At 41.7% G+C, this 17,844-nt stretch overlaps 1 protein-coding gene across 1 annotated transcript in view; it reads left to right on the forward strand.

Annotated features, from left to right (window-relative positions):
* The window catches only part of TMEM163 (transmembrane protein 163), a 178,208-nt gene that overhangs the window by 122,006 nt on the left and 38,358 nt on the right, over positions 1 to 17,844 (forward strand). Inside the window, exon 5 of the mRNA XM_032782564.2 lies at positions 11,287 to 11,383. Coding sequence (XP_032638455.1) covers positions 11,287 to 11,383 — 97 coding nt within the window. The remainder of the gene's footprint in view (positions 1 to 11,286; positions 11,384 to 17,844) is intronic.

The raw sequence follows: 17,844 nt of genomic DNA on the forward strand, positions 1-17,844 counted from the left end.
TGTTTTGTATGAACTACATTTCTGTTTATAGCAGTAACTCTTACATATACCATAAACGTAGAAAACAATTGTGTACTCCTGACAGATTTTAAATTCACATTTTAGGCACTTTGTATGTTAACTAAGCTAGAGAGTAATTTGACTGATATTGACAGTCTTGTTTTATTCCGCATGGTGTCATCACAGTTCAGTGACTATTCTAATGAACCTAAATAATGCTGATAAAATTGATTCCAATATATGAAACACATCTTACTAAGTACATGAGGAAAAAAAAAACCCCAAACAGTATCCATGAACTGGCGAGTTTAAGCTAAACCATTTATACAGATTGCATTCATATGCATCGCTACGTTTTTTCTGAAACCTTAATTGTGTTGCACCACCTCTGCTGCTATCAAAGCAAATTGTGTTGTGAATAGTAATTACCAAGGGCTTCATTATATACCCTGTTAGGCACTGTGTCAGTGCATTCCATTTTCCAAAAAGCCAGTGGGATGATAATTAGGCAGGGAAAAGTCTTGCAATGGGTGTTTCACAGCAGTCAGACTATATCAGATAAATTCTGCTCTCAGTTACATTGGAGTAGTTACTCCAAATTTACCCTGGTGTAATTTATAGCAGGATTTGCCTGTTTCCTTGTGGGGGTATGTACAAGTATTTTTTACAAAATATTGTGTGGCAAATAATTGCAGGTCTCACTGAACACTATTTATGTAAGTGAGTAATCCCATTGGCTCTAGTGAGACTACTCATTTGAGTAAGTGATAAACAATATAACAAGGTACTATAGAAGGGAAAATTGCTGTATTAGCTTGAAGATTAATGACCCCAGAGATCTGGGCTAGTTAGATCTTTTATTCCATGACTGAAATAGAGTGACCAGACATCCTGATAAAATCGGGACCATCCCGATATTTGGGTGGTTGTCCTGTGTCCCAACTGATCTTTGGTTGGAATGCAATTTGTCCTGATATTTCATTCCACTGGCAGCACTGGTTTTGTTTTTGTTTTTTTGTTCCTCCAGCAGACCCCCTGCTCCCCTGTGTGTCCCGATATTTTCTTCATCTCATGTGGTCACCCTAGACTGAAATAATTCATGATTATTCCCATTATCTAGGAAGATCTGAACAATATAGTTAAATGCAAGATACATCTCTGAATCACCACTGCTTTGCCACTTGAGATAAGAAGCAAACACCTTGAATATTTGGATTTTTGTTTTCTTAGGAAATTAACCAATTGGATTAGGGAGAAGAGAATGCCATAATTGTTAAATTTCTCAGATCTGTTCTAGAATTGACAAGCTCTGTGGGTATTGCCTGTGAATCTCAGTGGCATTCAAAGCTGCCTATTGATAAATTGTCAATTTGTATGGAATGTCAGATGATTGATGCAGGCAAAGGACACGATGTACCATTTAGGGATTTGCTTTCTCTATTCTCTTTGTGTGTTATGAGAGATTTATTAGCAAGACTAAGAAGTTCTCCTGGTAGAGTTAGGTAGAGGAAATGTGTCATGGAAAATGAGGTGCTGGTACGATGTCATTTAATTTAGTGCCAGATTGTGGCTGAGCTTTTATGCAGGTACGCGTGAGTAAGGTTACACATGAGGATTGTGCATAATTGCAATCCCTGCACTCAAGGGAGCTCCCCGGGGAGGCTGTGTAATTCTGCAGTACCCTCAACACAAGGCTGTGCCTTAAAGACACAATTTAGCTCGTAGGATTCAATGTGTTACTTGGAAGGGAATAGGGGTTCTTGGAAACTCACAAGTAACATAAACCCTTTAGCAGCTTGCAGAAATCTAAATATTTACATTCTTGATGTCGGGAGGATGCAACATAATGCATCAACCCAAATGGCAATATAATATTTATATCCTGACAAAATGAGCCACTTGGTGCAATAATATCCTATGTTAGCAGCATCTGTATTTTCAGATGGAACTACTGCAACCAACATTTCTTGAAGAAATATCTGCCACAGCTAAAGATTTATCACAGAGGCATATGTCAATGGACAAACCAAGGAAGTCCTGGTGTTTTCACCATTTATCTGCAACGTTATGTTGTTTGAGATCTAGAGATAACTAATAGGTTTAGTTTCATGTCAGATGCCATTGCAATAGGAAAAAAAAACTTCAACTAGGGCTGTCGATTAATCTTTGATTAATTTTTTGAATGTTTTTCTACATTTCCAAATATATTGATTTCTATTACAACACAGAATACAAAGTGTACAGTGCTCACTTCATATGATTTTTATTACAAATATTTGCACTGTAAATGATAAAAGAAATAGTATTTTTCAATTCACCTCATACAAGTGCTGTAGTGCAATCTCTATCGTGAAAATGTAATTTACAAATGTAGATATTTTTATTGCATAACTGCACTCCAAAACAAAACAATGTAAAACTTTAGAGCCTATAAGACCACTCAGTCCTACTTCCCGTTCAGCCAATTGCTAAAACAAACCAGTTTGTTTACATTTATGGGAGATAATGCTGCCTGCTTCTTATTTACAGTGTCACCTGAAAGTGAGAACAGGCGTTTGCATGCCGCTTTTGTAGCTAGCGTTGCAAGGCATTTACATACCAGATATGCTAAACATTCGTATGCCCCTTCATGCTTCAGCCACATTCCGGAGGACATGCTTTCACGTTGAGGATATTCGTTTAAAAATTAGTTCATTAATTAAATTTGTGACAGAACTCCTTGGGGGAGAATTGTATGTCCCCGGCTCTGTTTTACCCGCATTCTGCCATGTATTTCATGTTATAGCAGTCTTGGATGATGATCCAGCATGTTTGATTTACGAACACTGTCACTGCAGATCTGACAAAATGCAAAGAAGGTACCATTGTGAGATTTCTAAAAATAACTACAGCACTCAACCCAAGGATTAAGACTCTGAGGTGCCGTCCAAAATCTGAGAGGGAAGAGGTCTGGAGCATACTTTCCGAAGTCTGAAAAGAGCAACACTCAGATGTGGAAACTGCAGAACCATCAAAAAAGAAAATCAAACTTCTGCTGGTGGCATCTGACTCAGATGATGAAAATGAACATGCATTGGTCCACTGTGCTTTGGATCATTATTGAACAGAACCCATCACCAGCATGGACCCATGTCCTCTGGAATGGTGGTTGAAGCATGAAGGGACATATGAATCTTTAGCGAATCTGGCATGTAAAGATCTTGCGACACCAGTTACAACAGTGCCATGCGAACGCCTGTTCTCACTTTCAGGTGACATTCTAAACAAGAAGCAGGCAGCATTATCTCCTGCAAATGTAATCAAACTTGTTTGTCTGAGCGATTGGCTGAAGTAGGACTGAGTGGGGTTGTAGGCTCTAAAGTTTTACATTGTTTTATTTTTGAATGCAGTTATTGTTTTGTACATAATTCGACATTTGTAAGTTCAACTTTCATGATAAAGAGATTACACTACAGTACTTACATTAGGTGAATTGAAAATATTATTTCTTTTGTTTTTACAGTGCAAATATTTATAATAAAAAATAAATGTAGTGAGCACTGTACACTTTGTATTCTGTGTTGTAACTGAATTCAATATATTTGAAAATGTTGAAAACATCCAAAATATTTAAATAAATGGTATTTTATTATTGTTTAACAGTGCAATTAATCGTGATTAATTTTTTTAATCACTTGACAACCCTAACTCCAACCTCTCTTGAGCTGTACTTGGCAGAAAAGCTGACCATAAATTGATGTTTCAGAGAGTAGTTCTTGGCTTGTCCTTTCTGAACTATATTATTTTGTAAACTGTTTTGTTTCCTAAAAGACTCCAACAAACTTGTCTTTCTGTCATTTTAGCAAACCAGCTTGGCAAACTATGAAAGTGCATTTTCTTTTAAACGGTTTCTTTGTTTCCCTGCACTCTGTGTCCCCAATTTAGAACATATCCAAGCCTTTCAGAATAATACATTCTATAGGCCATAGAGACCACATGAGGATAACTCAGCTTCATGAGTTTTTCATTAGATCTTTGCCGTTACCTGACACAGCTGCAGTGATAAATTATCCTGGGCTCATAATGATTTGTTGACTGCTCAGTGAGATGCTCATATATTAACTTTCACACAAGGGGCTGGAGAATAAACACAGCATATTCTCTCTACTTAGATTGTGTCAATGTGATAGCACCTTTATTTTTGGGTAAAAGGAAGCTAAGAGTTTAAATTTTAACATACCAAATAAGAAATACGATTTACTCCCATACTTCACTTAATGCACTTTTGTTTGTTTTTTCCACCATTTAATATGGTGCATTTAGATTTTAATTTCCTTTCGAGAGACTTAAAAATAAGGGGAAAGAGAAATATTTAGCATTCCAGCCTTTCTGAACAAACATATGACTTGATTCAGTTATTATAGAGCATTATAACTTTGCCAGCCTAAATCAAATAGTATGACTTTGAAACAAATTAAGGACACCAAATAAAACCTTCCAAAATTAGGAGTTAAGGATGACATTCTATCCTTGATATATTCCATTATATCCTGGTATTCTAACTCCTGCGTATGGTAATGAGCAACACTTCTTGTTTGTAGACAACTGCAATACTTAAGGATAATGCAGCACATTAAAAACAGAATTCCCAGACTTACCTTTGAATTTCCAGACTTTCATCCGGCTAAGTAGGACTTCTAGGGTCCAATTATCAGACTTGACCTCTTAAAATGCAGCTATACTTGTGCAACATCTATGAAAGGACTGGTCCTCTGTTGACATCAATAGAAATTCTGCTCAAGAAAAAAATGTGTAGGATCAGTTCCTAAACTGGAAATTGTAAACATAAGTGCCTATTTGTGGGGCCAGGTACATATTTCACACAGTGTAACATGCACATACACATGGATTATGCCCATATTTTAATGGCTACGGTTTACAATAGTCACCCTGCTTTTTTTGGCCTTAAATGTATTTTTAAACTTAATTTTCCTTGTGGACATTTCCTTTATATATTTGTTTAAAAGAAAAAAAATAAAACCATACTTCATTGACTTTTAATCTAAATACTTAAAGAATTTGCAAAATGCATCTTATTGATTCAAATGACCCTAATGGTTTCCTTGGACTTCCATGAATCTTGCTCATCAATATATGGTAAAGGACTTTTTACAGTAAAGAAGATGCTTTTCAATCACTTTTCACAGCCGATATATTATAAATATCATAATATGCCACTGTCATTGTTATGCTCAAGTCATTTCCCACTGCAGAGCTGTTGGTTTGAGTAGTAGACAGGTGGAAGAATGTTAGAGCAATGGTTTTTGCTACTTTTAAAAAATGTCAGTGTTCTAAAAATCCTTTTGTCAGACCTTGAACTAAGCAGATTCATGTCTGGTTAATATTTGGTTGGAAGATTTCTAAGGAAAAATGGGTGCTGCAAGAAGCAATGTTAGCAATTCAGTAAATTGAACTCTTTCCTCTGAGTGTCTATTGTTCAGAACTAATGCCTGAATGTGGTAGCAGGGCACTATGCTGCTGGTAGTTATTACAGAAGAGATAGAAAACTAAGGTCCTTAAAAATGCCATGACACTCTTGAGAAGAGTAGTGGCATTAATGTCAGCCAGAAGGATAGCAACATTAATCCCAGTAACAGGGCAGAATTTCAGCATGGCTAATTGATTACACCCAATTCTTCAACTCTCCTGGCAATTCAGTTGGATATAGTATGCTTGTTCACTGCACGTCCATCAAGTGGTGTGCCCTGTATGCTGTGCTCCTTCCTCAGAGGTGACTACACCGCTCAATTGCAAGACAAGTGGTTCCTATATATTATGGAGCATGGTTAAGCATTTAGCTCAACACACATGAAGAAGGGGAGACGACATGTATGCAATTCAAAGATTCAAAAATCGGATGTAATATAGATAAAGCTACATCAGCCACACAGTGTGGTGGTGATCTTGAATGCTGTGGCTTTCCAACATTTTTTTTAATTTGAACTTTAATTCTGAGTTTCCTGCCTTTCAAATAGTGGAAAGGTTTTTTTTTTTCAAACCCAACATACTAAATGAGGTGATTCTCTGAAATAACCAATCATTCTTAAGACAACTTTAAGAGTGGGCAGAAGTTCTGATCTGGGGAATATGTACAGTAGCTATGGATGGGATTCATTGGGCAATAGCACTATGCTATATACTCATTTCTGTGAACAGTCCCAGAGAGAGAAAGAGAGAGCGCTACTATTTGCTGTGGGCCCAGTCCAATTCCCATTGTAGCCTTTCCCTTCTGCCAGAGTCTTTCGCTGTGGCAGGGAACGGCTCCAGCAGCTCCCTGCAGTGGGAAAAGGTTCACTGCCTGTCTTTCCCTGCTGTCTCCCTGGTGATGGAGTCCTTCCCAGCTGCTGGAGTCTTTCCCTATGGTGGGGAAAGACACCAGCAGTGGGGAGGCAGTGTGCCCCTACACTGCTAAAAATATCAGTGTACTTGGGGGAGGCATTACTTATGCGAGTAGAGAACCCTGTAGGGTACATACACCCAGAGGGTTCAGGAGTGTCTTTACTCACCTAAGCAGTGAATCACCATCTACACTGCTATTTATAACCATGCTAGTGGGACTACCCCTATATGTACTCTGCACACAGGGGCTTCTCTAGATATTTCGCTGCCCCAAGCACAGCGGCATGCCGTGGGGGGCGCTGTGCCGGTCGCCGGTCCCACAGCTCCGGTGGACCTCCCGCAGGCATGCCTGCGGAGGGTCCGCTGGTCCTGCCGCTTTGGTGGACCTCCCGCATGCATGCCTGCGGGAGGTCCACTGGAGCCCTGTCTGCCCCACTCCCGGCAACCGGCAGAGCGCCCCCTGCAGCATGCTGCCCCAAGCACGCACTTGGCGTGCTGGGGCCTGGAGCCGCCCCTGTCTGCACACCGTCAGAAAGAGAATGCCATGTACCCTTTGGTATGTAACTCTGTGGACAACTTCTCATCTGGCTTGCAATTAATTAGTAATGTGAGCTGGCTCATCCAGACTTATAATAGAGAACCAATGAAATTGCATTTGCCTAGCACCTTAGTACTAACAGACTGCATTAGTATCTGGAAACATTTTATTTAGTTGCAAAGTAGTCAAGTAATTGTTAGCAGATGGAGTTAACATACTTGTGCTATAGTTCTGATAGTTAGGATGGTTTGAAAATAAATATAAAGCAAGTAAATGAGTAAAATTACAGTACTATTTTGTATTACAGTTAAAAATGGTGTTAATTTTTCAAGGCTTCATTTTGCACATTTTTTTCTTTAAGTGGAATTTTGTATGATTTCTAGTCTAGACAAGATTTTGTTTCCTGGAAAACTGGTAGTTGAAAGAAGATAATATACAGTGCTTTATTTTAGCTTTGTTGCAGATAAATTTATGTACTCAGGAAGAAGAGAGAGGTGTACTTTAGCTATTAAGAATTGCACTATACACATAAAGATACTCATGAATTTTGCATGGCTGCAGATTCTCACAGCCGGTATACTATCTTTGCAAAATAAGATGACTGAGTGCTGACTCAAGTCGACAAATATAACTATGTTTCTCCCTGTTATTAACATTTTAATTATGTTATTAACATCTCTTACCCATTTTGTCCCACTATTTCTCCCTTGTATTCTTTTTCTTCTTCTATTGTCTCAATTTAAGTAGAAGCAGGGGGATCTTTTATGACACAGTCAGAACCACCTCAAATCTTTAGCCACAATTTCCACTGAACTTTTATATGTGTTCAAAACAGTTTGGTTAAGATCCCCAAGTCATGCACCACTTAGCAGTGGTCACAGGTTTTCCTGGGAGCAAGACAAACAGCTCAAGGATAGATTACACTGTGTTTGCTTCTGCTGGTATAACCAATGGTACAAGGCACTGGGAGTTATGTTTGCTGGGTTGGGAAGAGAGCACTTGCAGGGGTCAGAACAACCCCAAACTGGGCAACACTGGCCAAGAAAAAGATGCAGTTAATGTGGCCGAGGTGTGCGCTGATTCAGTGAACCCGCTAGACAGTCTTTGTCCTGTGGAGCCCTTGGTATCAGTTGAAAGAGCCTTCCCCAGAACTACTAAGGGAAGGCATGGTAGAAACAATATCTTCCCTTCCCTGAGGGAGAATCCGCTTGGGGTAGAGCAGTGCCTATTGATACAGGGAAGTGTAATTTACAGTCTAGATTAGCAGGGGCAAATTGATTCCAGCACATGCATTTATATTGGCTGGGGGTTAGCCAGTCAGGAATGACAATAAAAGTTGCCCCCTAACTTTTGTTTTAAATAAAAAGTCAGCAACAGGGTCCTGCATGAAATGAAGATGTGCCATCCTGACTCTGCCAGTGACTCAGTGGGTGGCGTTACGTAAGTTGCTCAATCTCTGTGGGCCAAATCTGCTCTCAATAAATGGCATCACTCTTTCTTTACACCTATGTGAGTAGAATTTGGCCCCAGGTCTCAGCCTCCCTTTCCATAAATGGGAACGATCACACTACCTCCTGGATTTATTTAATGTGAAACACCCTATATCAATGCTAAATTATTAAATAAAATATCTAAAACACCACATGAAGGTGATATTGAATATAAAAAACCTTTCCACCTCATACTGAGTGTAGAAGGCTCTGATTATATTCCCTTTCACTGATGCATTCCGATGTGAATTTATCAGTCTAGGAGAGTTAATCAACTATTGAACCAGGAGCTTTTAGAAAACGTGTGATAAGATGTCTCACTGTCCCTCTGTTTTCTCCTTTGCAAGTTTTCCCTCCCCTTCAAAAATGATCTAATTTGCCTTCATTATTGCATCTCCTCTAGAAAGCAGAATTGTCAGTGTAAAACCATGCAGGCTGATGATGATCTAGTAACTCCAGATCTGCATAGAATCCATCCTACTTGCTTATTCCTCCACCCAGAGGTTACTGGCAGATCTCAGGTACTCTCAAAATGCACAAAGTAGACATCTGGGAGTGGTGTGGAAAGGTAGGGTAAAGCACCCAGATACACACCTTCCACCATGTACTGTGGCAGATTATGCTAAGAGGGCCTGCTCAACTTACCCCAGGCTGCAAACACCTCAAAAAGCTGAACACCTACTCCAGGACTAGTGTAGCAAAGTTGTGTCCTCCTTTCCAGTAACCAAGTCCATGTTACCCCATCAGCAAGAAGGATGCATGACATATGAGCCTCTTTGTTGGCCCTGGACCACTGCAGGAGCATCCTGGCATAGAGGTGATCCTCACTGCGCCCTTTACTCAAAGTTTCAGTGGCCAGAGATTGTCGGGGGTGTGTGTGTGGAAAATGGCCTCAGTGCACTTCAGGATCTGGCCCTCTGCTTCCATTAGTGAATGAAGTGCTGGACCGCTGCATCTGCACCATTGCTGAATCTGCATTTCTTAACCTTAGCAGAGCAATGCAATCACATTGCAGTCCCTAAACCGAGCTTGTTGTGAATGTAACATGTTCTGCCAAACTGCCAGATGGGCTGATGTCTAAATTGTTAAAAATAGTAGCACAGTGCTGTTCCAATTATAGTATCCTCAGATTGTTCTAACAGATAGGTGCCAAGACACTGAATACCAGACAAAGAAAATTGCTGCTTTCTTTTAGGAAAGTTTAAAGAAAAATATATTTGTAGGAATCTGATTTCTACAAATATTAAGTGTTTTAAATATTGTACTGTTTTAAATTTGCTTTTGCTGTATTTTATATACTTCTTATGTACTGACTACAGAATACTTCTAATAAAATAGATTTACCAAGAGAATCAAACTGAGTATTGCTATAAATGTATTGATATTGTAATGGATGGACTAGTATTTGGGTGCACCACTTTTCTCTACTGGAAGGAATCAGCTGTGTGTCACATGCCCTATACTACTGACCGCAGAAGGCGAGTCTCTTCCAGTTCACAGAGGTAGGGCCCTGTGCTTTTGGATCAGAAAGAAGAGTTTTATCTCTGCTCTTGCTTTGAAATTGGGAGTGGCCATTGTGTGCATTGTAAGTCTGAACTATGACTACTTCCTGTTCAAAATGTGCTTGTTTCACTGTTGCCTCCTTCTCTCTTCATTCCCCAACCCCCTTTGTTTGTCTTCTTCACCTGTTTTGTTTTGGCATACAACATTTTATCTTTTTGGAGTAGGGACTTTAGTTCTGTGCATCACCTAGCACAATAGGGCTCTAATCCCTGTTTGGTGCCTCTAGGCAGGGCCGGTGCAACCATTTAGGCGGACTAGGTGGTTGCCTAGGGCGCCGAGATTTGGGGGTGCCAAAAACTGCCCCAAAATTTTTTTTAAATGGTTGAGCAGCCCTGCTGCTAGGACAGAGAGGGAATCTGGGCTGCTGACGGCAGCCGGCAGCCCAGGGTGTCCCCTGGGTCAGGGCGCCGCCACGGCAGACGGCAGCCCAAGGGGTCCCCTGACCCAGGGAAACCCTGGGCTGCCGGCTGCTGCGGAGGCGCTCTGACCCTGGGTCAGGGCGCCGCCACGGCAGCCGGCAGCCCAGGGTGTCCCCTGGGTCAGGGCGTCGCCGTGGCAGCCAGCAGCCCACGGCAGCCGGCAGCCCAGGGTGTCCCCTGGGTCAGGGCGCCGCCAGAGGGGGCGGCAGGCAGCTCCCGTGGAGCTGCCGCAGTGGTGCCTGCGGGCGGTCCACTGGTCCGCGGCTCGGATGGAGCTGCCGCAGTCATGCCTGCAGATGGTCAGCTGCTCACGCGGCTCCAGTAGACCGCCCGCAGGCACACCGGACCCTCCACAGGCACCACTGCAGCAGCTCCACTGGAGCCGCAGGACGAGCGTGCGGGGCGGCAAAATTGCTGTCTGCCTAGGGCACTCAAAACCCTAGCGCCGGTCCTGCCTCTAGGCATCACTAGATCCATGGACATCCTGTAAGATGATATTAAAACCTGAAATGTAGCTCTTCTGGTTACCAGTTGGTATTCAAAATCTTCTCTTCTTTCAAGTTGAGGAAGACACAACTGCAGCTCAGGTGTCAGGTTCCTGTGACATTACCATCTAGATCCTCCAAAATCTCTTCCCATCATCCTCTAATAAAGAAAGGGGATTTAGACTGGAGAGGCCTGTGCACAGAGACACATCTATTCTTGCCAAATCTTTTCCAACTATTGTCCAGCATTTAAGAAGTGAAAAGGAATTGGGATTGTCTTCTGGCTCCAGCCTTTAACTCAAACACTCATTCTTTAGCTCCTCCATATAAACGATCATTAATGTTGTCAACTGTGTTGTTAATCAGAAGGTCTGAAAGCTCCAAATAAGCTCTCAACTTTTCTTTCTTTTCAGAGCCTGTGTCATCTTGGGTGTGATATTTCTTCTTTCAGCTGTATGTATAGAGGTCAAAGCCATCCATGACCTTACGATGAAGTTGCTCCCAGAAGTGGTAAGGCCATTCTTTTCTTTACGATGCTCTCCTGGTCTCCAGTCCTGAAAGGGCTGCAGGAAGGCAGACCCTGCACCCTCATGAAGCCCTATTACATTTAGTGGAGCTTCAACAGGGGAAGGGGCCTGCCTGTGTACACATCATTGTAGGATCCTGGTCTTAAAGTGATATTTTTTCCATACTGTAAGGTATAATCTCCTGTTGAGATACAAGTATGACCCACTAACATTACAGGCCAGATCCTGCTCACTTTAATTGTCTAAAGCTCTTGTTGAGGGCTATAAAGTGAGTAGTTTTGGGCCTTAATGATGGTGTTCAGATGAGGTCTCTCCAGCCCAGGTACGTTTTTTTAATGGGGAGAATGTTTCCAAAGCGCAGGACCCCACCGACTTGGGTATTTTGTTTTTAATGTGGAAAAATATTTGGGGATTGTATTTTTTGTTTTCCAGCTCCTGCCTCCACATCCAGAGACACGTGCAGGTGGCAGGAGAGAATCAGGTGAGGGGAGCATGCTTTAGCTTCCTCTGGGAGAAAGTGCTGACTCTTCTAGCTATCCCACCATTGGGCATCACAAAGACTTTTCTCCTGCTCCCTGCTTCCAGTGCAGCTACAGAAGCCTGCCCAGACTGACCGAGCATCCTTCACCAGCAGCCTCTCAGCTCAGTGCTTCCTCCCTTCCAACAGCACTGAGAGTCAGTCCCCCACACCCTGTCTGTCCAACCTGGCTGCTCAATGGGAGAGCCAGAGGGCACGATTTCTGTCATCAGAAGAGCTTTCCAATTCTTTGCTGCCCAACTATTTACAGCTGAACATGCCCACAGACCAGTGCACATGCTCAAGCCAGGACTGGGTGCACACAAAGCTCTCTGACCCCATCTGATTTGGGTGCTTCCAACCCCGCGCACATGCCACATGTCTATGTGCCAGGTGTGCACATAGACATGTGCAACATTACTCTGAAAATTTGCCCCTGGCCATTTCTTGCCAACTTTATGTGCACACACACACACCCTCCCCCCACCATAATCAAATCAGCACCCTGGCCACCTCTTTTAACTAGGAGATGGAGGCAGACCTGGAAACTACAGAATACAATCTCAAACTATTCTGCACACTTTTAAAAACAGAAATGGTCTACATGGGGTTTTATTCTATGGAAACTTCTTTGTGGGTGGGCAAAAACCACTAAATTAAAAGTCTACATGCAATACTTTGTTGGGAGTTACACGCTCATCAAGAGTAGAGCAAGCCCTGTTGGGCTTAAGTATTCTATTTCTTTTAATTAGCAAGAATATTCATATCTAAATATATGCTCCTGGATATATGTAACAGCAGCAAGCCATGCAGGGAGGTTTCCGTAAGAGACAAAATAACCATCTTATGGCTGTATAGTGGTCTATGGCAAATGAATTTGGAAGGTTTAGCACGTTTCTCTGTGGGTAAATGCCCACAGTATAAAAGCCAATTAAATAAGAGACCCCAAAGAGTGAACTGGCATGGAAATCACACTGACTAGAGGTCATGCCGTTAGATTGGGGTCATCTCTCTCAAGTGGGCCTCAGTTCAAGGGACATCACTCATTTTAGTCTCAAAGTTCCTTACAATTCATACAAATTTGGGGTCTCGTCACTTTTATTTGTGAAACTTCTTTACATCAGAAATAAAGAATCTTGTAAAATGTTTGTGCCCTAAAGGGATGAATCTCCCAACATTTGGGGATGTGATTTTTTGAAATTTGTTTTGCATTGGAGTGAAAACACTAGAGACACACCTACCACAGAATAGTCAGTAGCCCATTTAGGGCACTCACCTAGGAGGTGGGAGCCCCAGGTTCAAGTCCTTGCTGTGCCAAAGACTGAGCACCCAGATCACAAACTGTTGGAGTGGGGGCAGTCAGTTGGTCTGTCTCTGTTTCAGTGAATCAGCATTTTCTGATGAAAAAAATGTTTCATTGACGAATTCAAGTCTTTAGAGATATTGGGCTGATGCCTTTCACAAGTGCTGCATTTACATGCACACAGAGATAGGAGTGACAACAGGAAAGTGTAGCTGGTCTGGTCTAGTGTGCGGCCACCCAATAATATGGCAAGCACCACACACACGTACGAGTTTTCAGAATGTGGGAGACCAAAGAATTTTACCTGGAAAGCTGTTGCTGTTAAAATGCAAAACGTGGTGCTGTTGATATTTATCTCTTACTATTCAGGGTCATTTATAATATATGGCAGGAGTTCTCCTTTGCAACCCAGGAATTAAAATGTAAAGTGTGGAGACTGAGAGAACAACATTATAATAGAGATAATGTTGCCCATAATCTCCAGGGGGGAGATTTGCCTAAAGGCTGCAGGACTCAAAATATTTAATGGCAATTACAACTCTTTAATAGAGACCCCCTTCAGGTGATCTAGTGGTGCTTAGTTCTTCTGTGCCTGAATCTAAAGCTGTTTGCACATATTAATAGCTCGGCTTTAGCTGCTCAGGCCTTGTCCCAGTGCAGACAGTTCCTCCTCCCAACTGCATGGACCTTTGCAAGGAACGAATATTCCAAAACAATATCATTAACAATGAAACAGGGTCTTCCATTACTGAAAAACCTGCTTAAATGGAATGAAATGTCCCCACCAGCATGTCCTGATGATGAGGATTGTTCTATATTGGTATCTCTATAGTGATGGCTGAGGAGGAGGTTTTGTTTGCTCTTCCTTGGAGCACCAGCTAATTCAGGAATCCCCAATGCAGTGTCCGCAGGCACCATGGTGCCCGCTGGTGCATCTAAGTGCACCCGTGTACTGGTTGGTGGACGAGCAGCCATCGAAATGCCTCCAACAAGCAGCGTCATCCAGAGGTGTCACTGCCGAAATGCTGCCAATTTTCAGCAGTGACGCCTCTGGATGAGGCTGCTTGTTGGCAGCATTTTGGCAGTGACACCTATTGACATTGCCGCTTGTCAGCAGCATTTTGGTGGATGCTTGTCTGCCACCATGGTCCTCCGTGGCTCGTCATCTGGCGCCTACCAGATGAAAAAGGTTGGGGACCACTGAGCTAATGTGTAGTTTTATATTACTGATTTATAGTATTATTATTATATTTTGTGGATATATTATCACCTACTATAGCTATAATATATACATTTACATGGCAACTAGATCTGGGTGAATTTTTGGACAAAATTTATTTGCTGAAAAATGCAGTTTTAGGTTGACTGATACAATTAGAGAATTAGGGTCAAATCTGGCAAACAGCTTTGGCCAAAAATTGATTTTTTTTTTAAAAAAAAAGTCAAAAATGTTTTATTTAGACTTTTGAAAAATGAAATATTTCAACTTTTTGTTTTAAAATGATGTTTGACTTTGAAATGTGGCTAAATTTATTTAAAAACAAAGACAAAAAAGGTTAAAAAACACCTGAAAATTAAATGAAACAAATGATAATTGCATCTTGGTTCAAACTAAATGTTTTGTTTGACCCAAAATGAAATTATTTTTTTAAGTTTCAGCAAGAAAAATATCCAAGTTCAGTTGACCTGAAATGTAATTTTGGGGATTTTTCTGCTCAGTCACCACACCAAAATGTTCTATTATTCACTCAGCTCAAGTGGCAAAGCGTTCGAGTGGTACAGCATAATCTGCCCCTGGCCTTTGTGCACAGCAACACAATATCCAATTCCACGTCAAGATGGTGACTGAATACTATATCTGGGGCTGATTCTAATCTTACACTGGCATTCCATTGATGTCCGTGAAGTTACGGTGGTGGTGTGAGAGCCAAACATGAAGGGCCAGTAACTCCACAAAAACCAGAGGCATTACACCACTTTTTTCACCAGTGTAACGAGGTCCAAATTCGATCCAGACAATATAATCCAATGCAAATTGCACAGGGGAGCCATATTGCATGACTTTGTGTGTGTGTGTAATTTATACTCAGATCTGCCTTTCCTGAAGCAGAGGTCATACAGAGCAGAGGGTAACTTTTCAAAGCATTGTGTGAAATTTTAGCAGCATGACTCTGATTTTAAGGGGGATTATGTGGCTAAAACCCCCATATCGCCACTGGAAAATGCAGCCCTTCATGTTCAAATGTTGAGCACAAAACTAGCATTGTTAGTCTGTTTTAAGATGGGGAAAGTTCAGAATGTGCAGCCCTACTCTTCATTTGGGCACAATTTGCATGGCTGTTTGTGTGGAACAAAATGATAGATTGAACCATTGCCGGAAGTACAAAGCTTCATTTTTCATCTTTGATATACATAGTAAATTACACAGACTTTGTCAGGATTATATATTCACAGTGGTAGGGCAGATATAATTTCTTTGAACTCAACACTAATTTGCATAAATTTTAGAACAAATAATTGAAGATATGAACAAGTCTTGAATGAGAAATGTATCAAATAATCACGTATCAATTTGTTAATTATAAGCTGTCTTGGTTAAATGCCTCAAAGGGTAGTCAGCCCCCTCTGAATTGTTCTGAAATAATTACGCTAACCTTATTGCATTTTTTAGAATATGGGTCATTTCATTCATCAATTTTTAACGTGCCAGTAACATAAAAGGCATTTCCTTAGAATGAATTTGCAAGATCCTTCATCGAAGGATTGACCTGTTTTTGAAATAGATTTCAGAAAGGGAAAAATTAATAGCGCACTGTAAGTAAAAAGAAAAACAAATGGATTTCAAAGTATCAATGACTAAGGAATCATCCCTCAATTCCTTGTCATAGCTGCATGCAGAAATATTCTGTGCGTGGCATTTTGCTTTGGATTAGATGGAAATATAATCTTGATTTTTTTTAGCCATGTTACATGATGGTTTTCTGCCGTAGTGTTATCTCTTTGCTCTTTTCAATCAAGACTAAATGAGTCCACAGAGAATGAAAGATTTATAGGCTAATGCAAATATCCTGTTTTGGGATCCCATCTTGTAAGGTGCTGAGTGCAAGATCCTCAGTTTAGTTGATTTACAGTGAAGGATGATCTGGGCCCATTTTTATACTTGTATTTTGAGTAGGGTGACCCAGGGCCGGTGCAACCATTTAGGCGAACTAGGCAGTTGCCTAGGGCGCCAAGATTTGGGGGCGCCAAAAAGTGGCGCCCCACCAAAATTTTTTAAATGGTTGCAGCCGCTGCTGCTGGAGGGGCTGAGCTGCCGGTGGCAGCAACCGCCTGCAGCCGGCAGCCCAAGGTGTCCCCCGGGTCAGGGCACCACCTCCGCAGCCCGGCAGCCCAAGGTGTCCGCCGGGTCAGGGCGCCACCGCCGCATTCGGGCAGCCCACGGGGGCGCCCCCCACCGGGGTCAGGGATCCGCGGCTCCGGTGGACCTGCCGCAGGCATGCCTACGGCAGCTCAGCCGGAGCCGCGAGACCCTTGCGGGGGGCGGCGAAATGTCCCGGCACCTAGGGCGTCAGAAATCCTAGCGCCGGCCCTGGGCTGACCAGATAGCAAACGTGAAAACGCGGGACAGGGGTTGAGGGATAATAGATGCCTATATAATAGACAAAGCCCTGAATATTGGTATTGTCCCTGTAAAATCAGGACATATGGTCACCCTAATTTTGAGGCTCCTAAGCACATTTAGAAATTTCAAAAACTGATAAATAAATAACAATAAGTCCTATGAAGCGGATTGCAGTGGAATGCTTTCCAGGGAGGTCATGGCTTTTTGCAATACTTTTAACATTTCAAAGCCTTGGTACATGCTATATTTCATTTTTTTACCTAATATGCCTGGGACTGCACACTGATTACTGAAGGGCAGAAGTTGAAGTGGTAAATGAGTGTGTTTTTGTATGTGTGTGTGTATCAGATGCTTGGCAATTTATGTTGTTCTATATGTATGATACGAAAAAGCCTGCACTGAACAATGACACAGCACTTTGGGGAAGTTGGGTAGCAAATTAATTATGTATAAGCTGTTACTATTCTGGGGAACAGAAGTTTCTTTAAAAGTGATTCAGAAATGAATTTGTCTCAAGTATTGAAAACATGAGCACTTGTACTCTAGGGCTATTTGCAAGTACTGCGCTATAGAGTATGTGTAGTGAGTAGCATAATGAATGGTTTTTCAAGTTATTGTGGTATAAATAATGGGCAGAAACATGCAGCTGAACCTCCCACCACAGTCAATGGAAGTTTTGCGTGTGGTGGGTCTAGGCACAATGAATGGAGCACTACCGTACAATTCTGAGTGACAGATGGCCCCTTGTGTTACTGTTAGGGGAGTTAAATTTGCTGAGCACCAGAAAGTGTGTCTGGGGTCTCTCCCCCTGCTTGTAGGACACAGTAAGTTGGTGAGACCTGTCCAGAGCAGATCCTACTATATATTTCTCATCCTTTCTTAGTTTGCGTTTATAGCTCGAATAAGTGTTTTGAAAAGGCATGAGTTATTTTTGTAGATTTAGAGATTGTTTTATGTGTATGTATATGTACTGTATGTGGGTGTGTGTGCACATGTGCGCGT

Source organism: Chelonoidis abingdonii, chromosome 10 (genome assembly GCF_003597395.2).
Source record: "Chelonoidis abingdonii isolate Lonesome George chromosome 10, CheloAbing_2.0, whole genome shotgun sequence".
Classification (NCBI taxonomy): Eukaryota; Metazoa; Chordata; order Testudines; family Testudinidae; genus Chelonoidis; species Chelonoidis abingdonii.